We start from the raw sequence: 15,705 nt of genomic DNA on the forward strand, positions 1-15,705 counted from the left end.
TGCCAAATTGCCGGATCCAATTTTGAGACCCCAAACTGGGCCAAAGCTCCCAAATCAACCCCCTATCTTGAGCGCCACTCTCATCGCACTACACATCATGTTACAAAAGTCTTTCATGTAACGCCAAGGATACATACTGTAGACTGGCATGAAAAGGGATTATGACCAAGTTGGAGAGGAGCACTCGCTTCTTGTTTTTCTGCATGTAGGAAGCACATCTTATCTCGAGGAATCGTAAATGCGGTCGGTATTTGTAACCTTTGGAAAGCAGCAGGCCAATGATCATGCCTGTCAAGTGATTGCGGACAAGGCATTTTTCAGACAAAGGGAGAGGCAGCACATGGGAAATGTGTGGTTGTGAAGAAATGTGCTGCAGTGCGTAGTATCACTCTTCCCTGTCACAGCTTTCTACACTAGTACAGTATGTAGGCTTTTGTTAAAACAACACTGTAAGATGTTAGAGCCACGCTAGTGGCCCTGTTAGACTACACTTAGAAACAGAGATGCTATGAGTTGAGTAATATTAGCATATGCTGTCATACTCACAATGACAACGTTATTGCACAGATATCAAGCAGGTATAATGTTCACCATCTTGATTTAGTATGTTAGCATGCTAAAACTTGCTAAATTTTCACTAAACACAAAGCGCAGCTAATGCTGATTGAAACGTCTTCAGCAGATATTTGGTTCAAAACGAAAGTACTGGACAAATTAAAGTTTTGGCCTGTTGATGGCGCTATAGGAAACGTTGTTAGAGTTGATCTGAAAGGGACATAACGTCTGCATCAATTTAAATATTTTGTATTTCTGGACCAAAGCGGGCAGATAAGTTGGCGAGGCCAATATTAGCTCATTGCAGATATGTCATGTCGTGTATACATCAGTAACAAGAATACGATACACAGACTGAATGTTCACAGCAAACTGGAACAGATTTTGGTAAACTTCGTTTATGATAGAAGATTTAAGGAGGATTGGAGAGTCCGGTCTGTGGCTAACCTCCACTCTCCACTATAAATATCCTGTGACCGTCAAGGTGCCATCCCACGAGCTGTAGCTTTATAAGGCAAAGACTGCCCCATACTGCTCTCAAGTGATCAGGCAACGCCGGGAGATAACAGGACTCCCAACAAGCTTATCTCTCCACTCTACAAGATTGAGTCATACGTGCTATCTCTGTTCGTAAGCAGCACTGCACACACGTGTCGAGATCGGCTGACTTCAACTCGACTGTTAACACCCGTACACCTGAGGGCTAGAAATCTGTGCTGATGGTTTCACTTGCATTTTACACTCAAGGCTGACATTATGGTAAAAACAGAAAGAATCCGCTGATTATTTCGTCTAGGAATTGCTTAGTCTAGAAAATGTCAAAAACAGAAAATCCTGACAATTGAGAAGCCGAATCCAACAACTGAAACAATTTTTCTGTCAAATGAAGAATCATTTCAACCTTATTTCTCTTCTCTTCATTTAATTTATCTAAATAAAGTACTTCCAGCCATTTGAAGACAAACATGGTATCTTGGGAAAAGACCTCATACTTTTTGGGTCTGATTTTTGGACCCATGTTGTTGTGTGCAAAGTGCCACAGAAGGTTTTTTACGTGGGAGTATTGTTTATAAAGAATCTATTGATGTACTGTTGTTCAACAATTACGCCTTTAATCAATTAGTCAATCATGATTAAAATAACCAATTAACTATTTTGATAATCAAGTAACTGTAACATCAAAAGTCAATTAACTGTCTTAACTGTCATCAAAATTTCATTGGCTTTTAAAATGGGACTATTTGATGTTTTCATTTTTCATTTGGTGGTATACAAAGTGGTATATCCTATTAAAGCTAAAAAAATAAAAGTGATTTTGAGTAAAAAAAAGAAAAATTAGGGATGAGTTGTGAGAAAATTAAAAAATACGTTACATTTATTATTTATATTACAATCAGCTACAGATATTAAAAAAAGCTTTTTTTTCCCCATCCCTCTGAGAGTTTAATAATGGAGCCACTGTCTCCATCATACAGTATGTGCACCATGAGAAGGTTGTGGGTGTAATGCAATAACCGAACCCTTGGCTAAGCTGTTTCATTGCCAAGAATGTCTACAGAAATGCCTCTGGTCTTATCACTGAATCGTGATAATGGCAGACAGCAGAGATCTGCAGGCCGCTTCTCCTAACCTTTAACCCTTATTTCTGACGCACACACATGGTCCTTCCGTATCGTTCACTTTGTCAAACACAGCGCGATGAGTCAGAGCATCAAACGGCCTCAGTTGAAATAATGTGTTCTCCTCCGGTACAATGCCAGCACTATTGATCGTGAACTGGACTGACAGTAGCATTGATTTAAATTCTTAAGATGAATAGTGAGAGATAGTCTTCATCAGAGGTGACATTACTTCAAACCAACAGTAGGAAACCTCTCCTGTGATGAGCCTTGAAGAGCTTTAGATGTCTGCGACATGTCTAGATATTCTACTTCTGCAAGAAAGATTTAATCTTGCTGTGTCGCCCTGAACCAAGTGCAGAGGGGCCTGAAAGACAGCAACGAAATAACATTCAACTGGGAATCCAATTCCTGATTCTGAGCAAAGGTCAAAGGTCTTCTCTACTGTAAGGCACAGAAACTGGCCTTTCGATATAATGCCTGAACAACGTCTTAAGATGTTATTACCTGATTAAACTTACAGTTTTGGTACATGAGCTGCATTCCAGTCAAAGTCAGATTTTGGAAATTCCCTGCTGCTCGTCCATAATTACAACCTTCCTGTGTTTCAGTGACCCAGCTTGGAAAAACCAGGCAGGGAACACGGTCACCCACTACATTTAAATACACTTTCCCATGTCACAGCTGGTATCGCGTTATTTGCAGCATATAAGACACAGTTTAGCATCTGTAAGTGCAAAATTTCCATTCTGAACTTACTGTTGTGGGATTATGATATTCAAACAGTGCATTTCCATTGCAGTGCAGCCTGCCAGCTAAAGTGCTGTGAGACAGCAGCATCCTGGAAACCTCTTGTTTTGAAATAATACATGTGTCTCCTACACGGAAATCCACTTTAAAGGCCCACAACAATTTCCCTCGTCAGCTTCTTCTTGTGAGTGACAGGATCCTACACGAACACCATTTTTTATTTATTTACTTTTTTATTTCCATCAGTTTCTAGTTATTTCAAAAGTTTCTGTTCTGTGTGTACGTTTTGTGTGTTTTCTTACCGGTTTAAGGTGGGCAGGACTCAGCTGGACAACATGATGTCACAAACTTTGACGCACCAATCAGGATTCAGCGACATTTAGATAAGGGGCACGTTCAAACCACACCCACACAGCATTTTCAGTTATGAATATTTCAAGGGACTTTCAAGCAATTTGCACTATTATAATATTAATGTATCAACTGACGCGTGAACGGGCTTGCTCGAGAAGGTGAATTATCAGCTGAATCTGCAGCTTTGCGGCGTATTAAAGCGATTTTTTTTGCAGCTCACTGTCACGCTTTCCAGCACCTTTACTGTTCTGGATCGTTCTCACCGGTTTCACCGAGTTCTTTTCAGCCACAGACAGCAGCTGTTTTCAGGAAACGAGCTATAAAAACTCACTCCAGACAGACACAGACACGACTCCCAATGAATGCTGTGTGTAAATAAGCATCTGTTTGCTCACAAGATTAAAATGTGATCATGGGTCAAAGTTGGGTTCACAGCTTCTTTCCGCTGCCCCCCAAGAAGCCAAAAAAAATTCTTAAAGCTTACTGCAGGCTTAAGATTCAAAGTTAGACTGTCTAAGACAGGTTTATGGTGTCTCCTCTTGTTATAGACATTGTTGGAGAAATCATGTTTTTGTGACTTTGTTGTATCTCCACAATGCAGTATATAAACTATAGTTTCTGGCGCTATGACAGCTGTCTCTCAAAATAGACAACCGCACATTATATAACATCAGTATGGAAGGAAATAACTCATCCTTTGCCTAAAAGGCATGACATACAGCAACTATAACTCCATACTGGGGTCTCTCACAGACAAGTAACTGAGCCACGGTGACAGTGAAAGCAAAAATGCTTGCAATCATCCATTCATGAACGGCCCACAGAGAAACGAGCCGGACTGTACACGCCACCACCAGCCGATCGACATGACGAGTCTCAAGGACTTTGGCCGGCCTTATCTCCTCGGTCCTGTGCAGTCACCTTCATCGCCCAACCTCAAAAACCAGTTTAAACTACTGAACTGTAGGAGTGACCATCTGGCACCATAGAGAGCAATAGTCTTACTTAAAAATGTATGATTAAAACATTCAATATCAAATAAGATCTAGTCACAGTCCATATGGACCTTTGGACAAAAATGACCAGTAAAGTTTAAGTAAGTAAGTAAGTGACTATGGAAGTATTAAAACAAAGAGCTCTTCCTTCTGTGGTTCATGCACTTTTCTATTTTGGGAAGAACATAAGAGGAAGAGCACGCTGTGATGACTTCCCATTTCCGGACTGTCTGCCCGTGCCCAGGAAACTTTTGATCAGGTGTGTGTGTGTGTGCGTGTGTGTGTGTGTATGTGTGTGTGTGTGTGAGAGAGAGAGAGAGAGAAAGTAGTTGTGCTTGCTCAGCAGTAAAGAGAAGAAATGAAGTAAGAAACCGCCCTACGAAAAATGCTGAGAGAGCTCTCGTGTCACCAAAACCGAACACAATCAGCATGTTCAGAGGGCCTCCGAGCAAACGTCACAGAGGAATGCGAACAGTTGAGAGTTTTGTTAAGTGACTGCACTGTAGTTACGTGATTACTCTGTCTTTGTGTTTGACTATATCATCTTTATCACTGACACTAAGTGTAGGGATAGACCGATTATCAGATTCCATTTTCATCGCTGATTATGGCATTATTAGAATATGAGAATGAGTATGCTGTCCTAAACAATCTGATTCGTTACGTGTAATGGGTAATATTCGACAATGAATTATCTGAATCTGCAATGTACCTAGTAACTTTACAATTTAACTTTAACTTTGTAACTTATACTTAATACTTTAACTTTATAAAATAAATCTAAAATCTAAAATAAAACTTCAAAATGTATGGAACTGTTGTTCTAAATCTTAACATTTAAGTTTAATGCAAATAGCCCATTGGTTTTTGGATTCCTCGATTACTAATCAATATCGGCCCTTCACACTAATGTAATACATATCGGTCGAGCCGCAGGTGACAGTGACAATCGCCTGCACCACATGACACCACTGTGTGTTGTGTGTTAACTGTCTTAATTGTATGTGTTAAAGGCCGTACTTCCCGCTTTTGTAAATGAACGCTTGTACTCACCATTTCACATTCCAAGTCGCAGCAGCGGGTCACAGTGTGTTTGAAAACCCCGGCGCACCAGCAAGACATGAAAATGAAACAAAACATGGCTTGAGTGGACACACGCTGTGACTCATTGTGGAAACCACCTTTTCCAGATGTTAACGACACTCAACAGTGTGCTAACGCTGCACACAGCTCGCGAAAAAAGAAACAAAAACTCATGCATTCATGTCAACCAACTTCACTGACTGGAGTTCTGCGCTGCTAAAAACACCGCACAAACAAAGTGAATTAAACACGACTGAGCTCTTTTACCTGACTCTTATGGGTAGACACGAAGTGCTTCAACACCAGCTGGGACCAGTGTGGGTTACCAGGAGTCCCGTGGTCGGGCTCGTCCGAGTGGAAAGGACCAGACACCTGTAAGCGCCTGCTTTGGAAAACCTTCCCAGAGACGAAACGAGCTAACCCCGCCCCTTCTGCCTCAAAAGACGGCCCCCATAGTACGGCTAAACAGGCACGCCCACGATGACGACGCAAGTAGCATAGCCACAGTGCCACCTAGTGGTAGTTCGGAAGGTGAGGGGCGTGTGTGATTACATCTATGCGTCACATGACCACTAGATGGCGTCGTTAGGCTGAGGTACATTACAGATACTTTATGATTTAAATCTGCAATGTTGACATACACGTACTGTATTTGTTTCATGTACTACTAACAAGAGACTGAACAAAAGAAAAAAAAATATGAGAGTTTTATAAGCAAAATAACCTTATTAAAGTGTCAAAAGTAAATGTGCTCCTTATGCGCCTGAACGACTCCTGTCAGTGTTACAATTTTAGAAAGTGTAGTATTGGAGAATTTTTGCTGATGCGTAAGCAGCATTTTCATTTTGTATCAGAGCTAATTTGAAGTATTTTACATACTTATGGGTAGTTTAAATCTTAAATAGTCACTTAAGTTTTTAAGATCACTACACTCAGTTGCCAGTTCGTTACGTTGCTAAAACTAATGCAGCCCGATACAACAGTACTGCAATAAATCCCACCTACATGAGGATTATAATGTTCATTTCCTGTTTTAGTGCTCGTTTTGGAGGCCGCTCGGAATTGCAGCATAGTGATATTAGACAGTTCTCATGTTAGCCAGGTGTACTAACTTATACATAAAACCTTAACATGCAAAGTAACCATACTGTAACTGTCAAAACAGGAGCGAGAACCGCAGTATAACGTTATGAAATAGTATAAAATAGGAGTACTCAAGACAAGCTACTTGAGAGTGTGCACAGCTTGAATAAATATATGAATGAATAAAACAAATGTGGTGTCATATGAAGAAGGGCATTCAAACATGTCAAATTAAAGGAAAAATATGAATAAACAAGTGCAAAAACATAACGAGTATAGCTGTTTCCATACAGTTATTGTTGGCAAATGTTGACTGAACACATCATTACTTTTTCTTTTTTTTTTTTTTACAATCACCCATATCAGTCAGCAGTTACGCCTCTGCTAATTTCCCTTTTTTTAATCAACCTCGAGGCCGCTGACTAAAAAGACTGTTGCAAAGGTCACTTCTAGGCTACTGGTCTCAGTTCAGTTAGCACAGATCACGTAACAGCAACATCGATAGCACTGCAGTCTTTCCCAGTAATGAGAAATGCTGTCACACACTTGATCGATATCGTCCAACTCTTCTTCATCTTTTTATTTGAGCTCAGTTCAAGTCTTCTCAAGTATTCGGAGCAAACAAAGTATTTTGCATTTCCTTCACTCAATCACGTACCACACAAGGAGACCCGTTAGACCCGACAGGTTGTGTTACAGTTAAGTTTATTCAACCATGGATGTTTCATATAAACAAGTGTGCACAGAGGGGAAGACCTTGACCTCAAGGTCCCCCGTCCTAAACCAAACGTCTACCTGAGATTCAGTTCAGTTCACCTTTTCACGTGGTATTCACTTAACAATGTAGAGAAAACAATTCTAGACTATTTAGTTTTCTGCGGCATATGTTAATGCTACAGTACAACATGTCAGACGGTAGTTCTCAGTGACAGTTTGGCAATTCTACAAGCTACAATGTTTGCTCTACTGTTTTACAAAAGAAAAGTTAAAACTCAACAGATCTTTTTTTCTTGTTTTTCTATTTTTTTTATACAAATCCTTACTAAATCTTCTTACAAGTCTTCAGTATTGCTCTTGCTACATTGGAAAAATAGAAAAATTACATCTGAATATTGAGCTGTGGGTGTGGTATTTATAAAGAGCCTTGCTCTTGAGTGTTCATGGCTATGTTTCAATAGTCCTTAGCTGCTTACGCTCCACGTTTCTTTCCTATGTAATGGCCATCTTCACATCAGCAATCAGAGAAGAAGGTACGAAGCAAAGAACAAGACATCAAAGAGTTTTCAGAGGCTCATCAGCAAGAAATATTAGTCTAGGATTCTGCAGAGGTGCTGGGTGTCACCAGATCGTTCTCTCCCTGAGCGTCTTCCCCCTCTGCCGCCGCCGCTGCTGCCATGTCTGCCGCTACTTCCTGTTCGGTGGCCACTAAAGAAGTGTCTGTGTCTGGGGCTTCAAAGGACTCACCCCCCAGGTCAGTCAGTTTGATGTAGCCCTTACTGTTGGAGCGCTCCAGACGAGGGCAGCTGAAGCGCCTGGTTCTGTCGCCTTGGCGGCACACGGACACGGACAGGCTGCAGCGGCGTGCAGACCTGGGCTGATCCGTGAGGGAGTTGAGCGACAGCCGTGAGCCCATCGCCCTTGCAACGGGTGATGGGGGAAACAGCTGGGTCCCCTGTGGTTGAGGCTGAGCCTGTGGCGCCCCCTGTTGGTCAGCTGTGTCTGTTGCAATTTCCTCATGGCTCACACGGGGCGGCGGGGAATCAGTCGTGGAGGCGTCCTTCTCCTTGGCATTCGTCTGGTCGTTCTGGCCGCTGCTAGCTTGCCCTTCCACGCTAATGCTTTCGGGAGCAGCCTCGATAACGACCTCTTCCTCTGAGTGTCCCTCTGCCTCCGCTCTCTCAGACTCCTCCACCTCACAGTTGTTCAGTTTGATCACAGGGAGGGTGAAAGCGTTCACAGAGGAGGTGACTATGGAGGTGGTCTCCCACTGTCGGGGCTGTGGGGCCTGCTCACTGCTATTGCTGTAGTCTTTGTAGATGCTGTAGACAGTGTCTGTGAAGGTCTGGACATCTCTGGACCAGCTGCGAGGCCTGCCGGCCAACGATGGGCGTCTGAACACCTCATCGCCACCTAACTCACCCTGGAAACCGAGTCCAGTGGAGGGCCAGGAGCTGCGTGTAAGCATCCCGCTTGCAGGGAACGAGCCCGACGGGCCCTCAGCGTTCCTCGACTGAGTGTAGTTCACCAAACCATTGAGAGGTGAGTACTCCTTTGACCGTATGCTGTGTAGATCGATAACCGTGGAGTAGATATCCCTAAGGTTGATGATTTTGGTTTTCTTGTCTCGGTTTTCATGGAGGACTGCATTGGCACAGATGAAGAGGAAAATGCCTATTCCCATCACCAGAGGTCCGAAGACTTTCAGATTGTCTGAATACAGGTAATTATCCAGGAAGTCACACAAAAAGCCACAGTGACGGGCGGAGCCGGGGGTGCTGCTGTTTGAACGGCTCTCGTTGAACACATTTGTCTGGCCAAAGGGAGGCTTATCGTGGGTCAAGTTAGAGGAAACTGCTGGACCTTTGGAGTAGCTCATCCTGTTAGTATGGTACGCTCCAGTTCTGCGGCGCTCCTGGTACTCCTGCTGGTTCTGGCTGGGCCAGTATCCCATGACAGCCATGGAAATCCCCACCATGAGAACTATAACTCCTACACCTGCCACCAAACCGGCCACGGAGCACAGATTGAGCTTCCCCTTCACCACTACCACGTCGTTCTTCTTCTTTTTCTTGGATTTCCTCTTCCTTTTGTTTTCCGCCCGGTTTTTAGAGCGGAGGGAATCCTGGCGCCTGTTCATGCGCAGCAGGCCACCTGTGGCTATCATGGTGGCAATTGGACAGCAGGCTTGTCACTCAACCTGGAAGGATACACAATAGAAAACAGAGAGCATTAAATTAATGATGTATATGGTCAGCAGAGGGTTTAGATATTCAGTAAATGTGTTCATTTTATGAAGAGATTACACATGTAATCCAGATTTATTATACATACAAAGCTGGATTATCGACAAAGCTGGAAACAAACCCTTAGGGACCATGAAGGCAACAGTTTCACTCTGTCACAATTGCTTTGCTGCATTACGAATCATTTCGTGTTTTTTTCTGATATGCGCAACTAAAATGTCATATAAACTGAAGGTGTAAAGGTGTAAAAATCTATTTCTGACGCATTTACAGGCCCTGAAATCGAATTTCTCAGTCAGCTTCTTGGTATGAGCGAGGGGGTCGGACACGAACGCACATATTTCTGCCAAAGTTACAACGCTTCTGGTTATTTCACACGAGAAATTATTTATGTGTTTCTCTTTCTCTCTCTCTCTCTTTCTGCTCATCTTACTGGTTTAAAGTAGGTGGGACCCAGTTGGAAAAACATGATGTCATGTACTTCCGGCCACCAATCAGGATTAAGCAACATTTCAGTCAAAATCTGCTGACAGTTAGTGGGTTGTCTGTCAATCAAATCCGATGAAACAACACCCGCACAGTCGTGAAGAGGCAGTTTAGCTGAGCTGTAGCACCTGAAGGTCTTTTTCTTTTTTACATTTTATACATGAATATTTAATGTTACAGAGAAATATTTGAGATTTGAAGTTTCCAGGCACTTTAGCGGGGACACCGTTCTGGGGCAAAACAGGTATAGGAGAAAAGGGGCCAACAGCTCATTTTTGCCCCAGGGTCCACTATCTTGTTAATACGGCCCTGTAGCTGAGATTATCCTACAGGTTGAGTATACACGGCTTCTTTGCACTAATTGCAGATGCAATATTAGTCAAAGGATGGTCACTAAACCAACAGATGTCCATCTGCTGCTGCTGGATCTATAAATACAATGATGTAAGCGAAAAAGAGACAAATACCCAAGTTGACAGCGGAGAACAAGGAGTGCTGTTTATCTATGTTCAGCCGCGCCGGTGCGACATCAGCCTATGAAAATGTAATGTGTCCAGACAGGAGGCCAGCAGGCATGTTCTCTCCACGCCTCACTCTCGCTTCCTCGCTCCCTTCCTCGTTCTGCCTCTCCTCTCTCACACACCAATCCCTCCTGCCAAACACCCTGCCTCCCGCTTTCCACCCAAATCCCTTTCACCATCAAGCAGCGCAGCTGTGCTCCTAGACGACAGCAACCTTCCATCACATCCAGCACATCACAGAGGCAAATATGAGCCATTTGTTGACACACCACATACAGTGAGATGTTTGCATTTGTTTGTTTTTTTTTCTTTTGGTTTTCTGAGCAGGCAGCTCGGCAGTGTAAGCTGTGGTCAAAAGGGCAGTGAAGCCACCGACACTTATCATGATTACAGACGTCTGCTGATGAGTTTCATCCACATGTGGTGAATAATAATCAGAGCATAAGGCTGATTGCTTAGACCCTAGAATTCCCTCCTTGATTGTGCTCGTAGTTAGATATTTAATTAGACTAATCAAGCCTAATTGTGAATGACTTAGGGCTCAGGTTCATGAATAACTTATTGCACAAATTCCCTTTTCAGAGCAGTAGTTAACAAGACGTTTTCAACGGTTGCTCTGGGTATTGCTCTCACTGCCTTAATAGTCGAAATAATGATGATGATGATGACGGCGCCCCTGGAAATCCTTTTATAATCCAAGTTATTACAGGCAGTTCTCACGGAAAGTGGAGCACCGAGCTTTGCACCTGAGCCTCGGCAAACAGCACACCGGCACTCGGCTGCTGTTTATAGCGACTTTCTCAGCATATCACATCCAAGAGCCACTCAAATGCCTCCCGGGCGAGAGCAAGTCAACCTGCACTAAACCCGATAAAGCGTAGGCGGCGGACTTCTCTCTGTGTTTGGAAAGAGAGGGGCAGCGGTAACGTGGACCAGAAGTGGGTGTGGACTGAGTCGGGGTTGTTACTCTGTCTGCGGTGCTGAACAGGAAGCTGCTAACTCCTCGGTTTATCTCCCCAAAGCTGCTCGTCTGGCAGGCAGGATGGAGAGGAGGCCGGCTTTGACGCTCACTCCGTCCGAGCTGCGGGGGCGCATTTTTTTTCCGCGCAATGTTGCATGAGTAATCGACTGTTGACATTACGGCGCATCTGTTTCCCTTCTGTTGGAAAAGCCCCGTGAAGCAAAATACGAGCTGCTGAGGAGTTGGAGGCTCCCTGAAAATATCCAGAGCCGTGGCGACGCACCTCGCTCCAACACAAAGCCCAACGCAGACTCACAAGGTGCAGACAGATGACAAACATCCACACCTCATCCACGGCCTGACGAAGCCCATGCTTTCATAACTAACGCCACAACTCAAACCTGCGTGGTTATAATTATACCTTTATTTAAATACACGATGTCAGTCTCTGGTTTGTCTTAATAACTTATTGTAAATCGTTTTTTAACGACAGGATCCCAACCGCGAGAAAAAGTTTAACTGGTAAAATGGATTCGCCTTTAAATTGTCGCTTTATTTTCATTCCAGTGGCTGTTTTTCTCTGTGCTCCTGGCATGTTTGACCGATGGTGTATCAGATATGTAAGACAAATCTAAATGTCTCGCGTCAAATTGCAGCAACACAACCTTAATCTCACGGATAAAAGTAAACGGACTGGAGTGCGCATTGCTCCTCGTCCAATGGCTTCCTCACATCAAAACTCTTGCCCGTCGATTTACTCGGGACCAAAACCCAACTAACCCCATCTGTTAAACAATTAAAAGACTTCCTAAACAAGGCTTTAGACCTCGATACAGCCTCTACTGGGGGCCAATGTGGAAGCGGCTACCAAACACAAAAGAAGCACGGATATTGAGCCGGAGGTGAAGGCGCAGGAGCAGCTGATGGTGACCGAGGATTAAATCATAAAAAAACGAGCGAGTCTCTTACCAGAAATTGTGGCTCGACGGTCAAGCATCTTCAAAGGCGCACTCCTCGTTCAGCCGTGCATGTCGTGGTGCGCCACTTTGGTGCCAAGGCTGGAAGAAGTGGTTTCCAGCCGAACGCAGACTCACAATAGACCGACAGGGGCGGGCCAACTGCATTTCTATTGGTGGTGATTATTGGGCTGCGTGAAAAACGAGGGCTGTTCAGGACATTTATCATACTGTATGTTGTACTCCAAACGGTACCACATGTTCTTTTTTTTCTGATTTTTTCTTTTACATAGATATGTATGAAGAAATGCGGCTCAATTAAACTTGATTGTCTTATATTGATGCCAGCTGTATTTTGCCACACTTAATGGCTTTTGGACTGGTCTGGGAATTTTTGTGCCAGCAATAACAAAAGGCATGCCCAGACATCTTATGTGCACACACAAACATCTGATAAAAAATAATGCTTGAATAAACTTCTGAGTTTCAAATTGCACATAAATTGCAGGTGAGGTCAGAGAAAAGCAAATGTAAATACATCAGATTCATCACCTCTCACATCATCTGTCTTCCTCCCCCTACCTTTCCCCTTTGGGTTACATTGCTATAACAGCCGGTATGCTGAGTCCCCATGTTAAACAAAATGAAATATGACAGAGTCCAGATGTGTTTCAGTGATGTGAAACTGGAGACAGAGGCAGCACACACTGAGGGGGGCGGGCGGCATGAATAACTACGCTTTAGTGCTGATGCTCCAGAGAGCTGACTGCGAATTTATGACCCAGAAATGTGTTTTGTTTATGGAATAAATTAGTGGAACGAACAGAGAAAACTCCAGTGTGTGCATGCCGCAGTTGGACTCAAAGTGTACACGGACATGGGAAATAATCCAAGGGTTTTAAAGAGCTGTCTTTAATCCGTGATGTGTGTGTGTGTGTGTGTTGGGGGGGGGGGGTCTAGAGGTCTGGAGCAGCTCTCAGTGTAGCTTTAAGCTTGTGCAGTATAGGAAGAATCAGTGACACACAACAGATGTTTCTGAGCTTCTGACAGGGGCTTATACGGCCTTAAAACTCTGTTACTGCTCACAAATGTGACAAATATTCAAATAATATGGTGTTGATATGAAAGAGAGAAGAGTAGCTGCCGCTGTTGTGAAATCATATAATTGGTATTTATGTCAGTCTGTGGAAATAACATGAAACCCATGGTATATATATATATATATATTTTACTGAATATAGTGATTGAAGAGTTGTTGCTCTGGACAGCACACACACATAAAAAAAATATTTACTGTACATTTTTATCCTAGACTTTCTAAATACATATTTGGAAATAAACCCTTCAGTTTGCACTGTGGAATACCAGCAGCACCACATCAGTCAACACGCTTAACTCACATGATTTGCACACTAGTCCTCCAGCTGAATATCTCATATTCAAGAGATTACTTTCCCACAGCAACTCTTGAATCCAGTCACCAATCAGTTTGACAACGCAATCCCAGATTGACAGCAAGTTTATCCTGATGTATATCCTGCTTTGTCTGTATGTCCGTCTGATTCCCCTGAGAAAAGGAAGTCTGGGATTCACTTTGAGATCCCTCAGATGGATCTCTGTTGGCAGTGGCTAATGTGCTCTGTGCCAGAGGCTTGTCAGGACCTGCTCTGTTTAATTCCTTCAAATATATTAAGGATATTTGTAAATTTTATCAGTGTTTACACAGTGTAGGACTGTTGAGAAATGTCATTGGTTATCTCCATGTAGTATGTCGTGTAGGATAGTTTCCACGACCGACCACTGAAGCGTTAACAGACTGCAGGCTCTTGCAGAAGCTGCAAAAATAATTACATTATTTCTGCAGGTTTTCCAACTTACCTTAATGATTTTTCCCTCACCCACTTAATCATTCCTTATCAAGACCCCCCTCCGCCCCTCAAAAGTAATTAAACTCACCTAGAGCATAGTGATGAAGTGGATCTTCTCTGTCATAGAAAGAGAAAGAAAGGGAATGTGAGAAAGAGAAAAGAGGGATGTGAGAGACAGAGGAAGAGTGATATCGAGCTTTCGTTATGTCACATTGTGCTAATGCCGTGTCTTTCATCTTCGGGAGGGGCACCTCCATCTACACTGCAGCAGTAATTCAATAATTCAATTTATTCCCCAGTGATCATATCATGTCTGTCACGGTTATTTAAGACACCACTCCCTCCTCCTGCCCGCCTTGAATGATGCCTCTCCTGTACACAGCTCGAGTCAGGCCATTTTCTCCTCTGCCATTTTCTGATTCTTATCAAACACACAAAAAAAACCCCCAGATCATCCCCCACACATCCAGCCATGCCAGCAGACGGTGCACAACGACAGGACTCACAGATACTGTGGTGTCAAAAATAGTTCCAGTGGATCTCCTCCTGAAATCTAACCAGCTTTGTTACTGCTCTTTATCTGCACAGCCAGAGCGCAGAAGAACCCAGTCAAACCATTTCACTTTGTGCTCTAGTTTCCTTTACTTGTCAGACTGTACAACATGCTGGTTAACAGCTGAGAGATATATCTAAAGCAGCAACAGGAGCTGCAGGGGGTTCATTTCTTTTCTTGAGCCTGGGCTCTACTGGCTAATTGGGAATGTGGAAACTTGGAATATGGGCTCAGCGAGAGATCAGCTCCCTCCAGGAGACGTTGTCATCATTACTGCCTTAGTTGCTGCAGGAGTCAGAGGGGCTTTGCAGTTGTAGAGATAAAAGCATTGCTCCCTTCTAAGGCCTTGGAAATGGAGAGACAGTAGCTGAGAGTTTTTACAAATGTGAGGGAGATGAAGGACCATCAATTAAACTGAAAACAGCCACTCTCTGGTCTGAGAAACCCGTCCCCCGTCTGGTTAGATGTGCCATCAGTGCTCAGAGAATGAGGCTGGCATTATTCTAAATGCCATGAAAAGACCAAACCCCAACAATACATCAATGCTCTCAAGTCTTTATGACTTCTGTCTTGTCTGTAGCACACAGCAGTCCCCTCTGAAACCATAAATCTTTAAAAAAAAAAATGTCACAAATATATAGTTTCATTTTTAAAGAAGGCTGAGTAAATTCTTTTTCAACAACAGGGCACTGTGGTTCTGAAATGGTTTCTCAAAACAGAAAGAAAATTGTGTGTTTGTTAGGGACTATTTTCAGCTGTGGATTGATACACATTTGGCACCGCAGAACGGTGACTCAAAGACAAACTACAGCACTCGTGTGCATCAAATCATTTGACAGACAACAATGAAGCCCTACAACACAGAGTAATATGTATCACGCATTGCTTGTCTCATGGGATTTGTTTAAATATCACCACATTCTAACTATACAAAACGGTTTTTGTACTTGATATATCT

The 15,705-nt window shown here is 43.2% G+C and overlaps 2 protein-coding genes across 3 annotated transcripts in view; both read right to left on the minus strand.

Annotated features, from left to right (window-relative positions):
• Positions 1–5,568, minus strand: part of epb41l3b (erythrocyte membrane protein band 4.1-like 3b) — a 46,668-nt gene extending 41,100 nt beyond the window's left edge. The window contains exon 1 of the mRNA XM_046407648.1: positions 5,327–5,568. The gene's annotated coding sequence lies outside the window, so the exon portion shown is untranslated. The remainder of the gene's footprint in view (positions 1–5,326) is intronic.
• A 1,559-nt stretch (positions 5,569–7,127) lies between these two features.
• LOC124069932 (transmembrane protein 200C) lies at positions 7,128–12,562 on the minus strand. Of its 2 annotated transcripts, none has more exons than XM_046409471.1 (2): positions 12,340–12,562; positions 7,128–9,356 (listed from the first exon to the last, which is right to left on the minus strand). In XM_046409471.1, exon 2 carries the CDS (start codon positions 9,321–9,323, stop codon positions 7,752–7,754), a length of 1,572 nt encoding a protein of 523 aa, XP_046265427.1. In that variant the 5' UTR covers positions 9,324–9,356; positions 12,340–12,562; the 3' UTR covers positions 7,128–7,751. The 2 variants fall into 2 exon arrangements, with proteins under 2 accessions (XP_046265427.1, XP_046265428.1); XM_046409472.1 differs by lacking the exon at positions 12,340–12,562 and adding an exon at positions 11,377–12,312.
• Between the last annotated feature and the right edge of the window lie 3,143 nt (positions 12,563–15,705).

This window comes from Scatophagus argus, chromosome 13, assembly GCF_020382885.2.
Source record: "Scatophagus argus isolate fScaArg1 chromosome 13, fScaArg1.pri, whole genome shotgun sequence".
NCBI lineage: Eukaryota > Metazoa > Chordata > Actinopteri > Scatophagidae > Scatophagus > Scatophagus argus.

What these genes read in the sequence shown, in the direction of transcription:
- LOC124069932 (XM_046409471.1), bottom strand. Translation starts at nt 9,323, where the DNA reads ATGATAGCCACAGGTGGCCTGCTGCGCATGAACAGGCGCCAGGATTCC.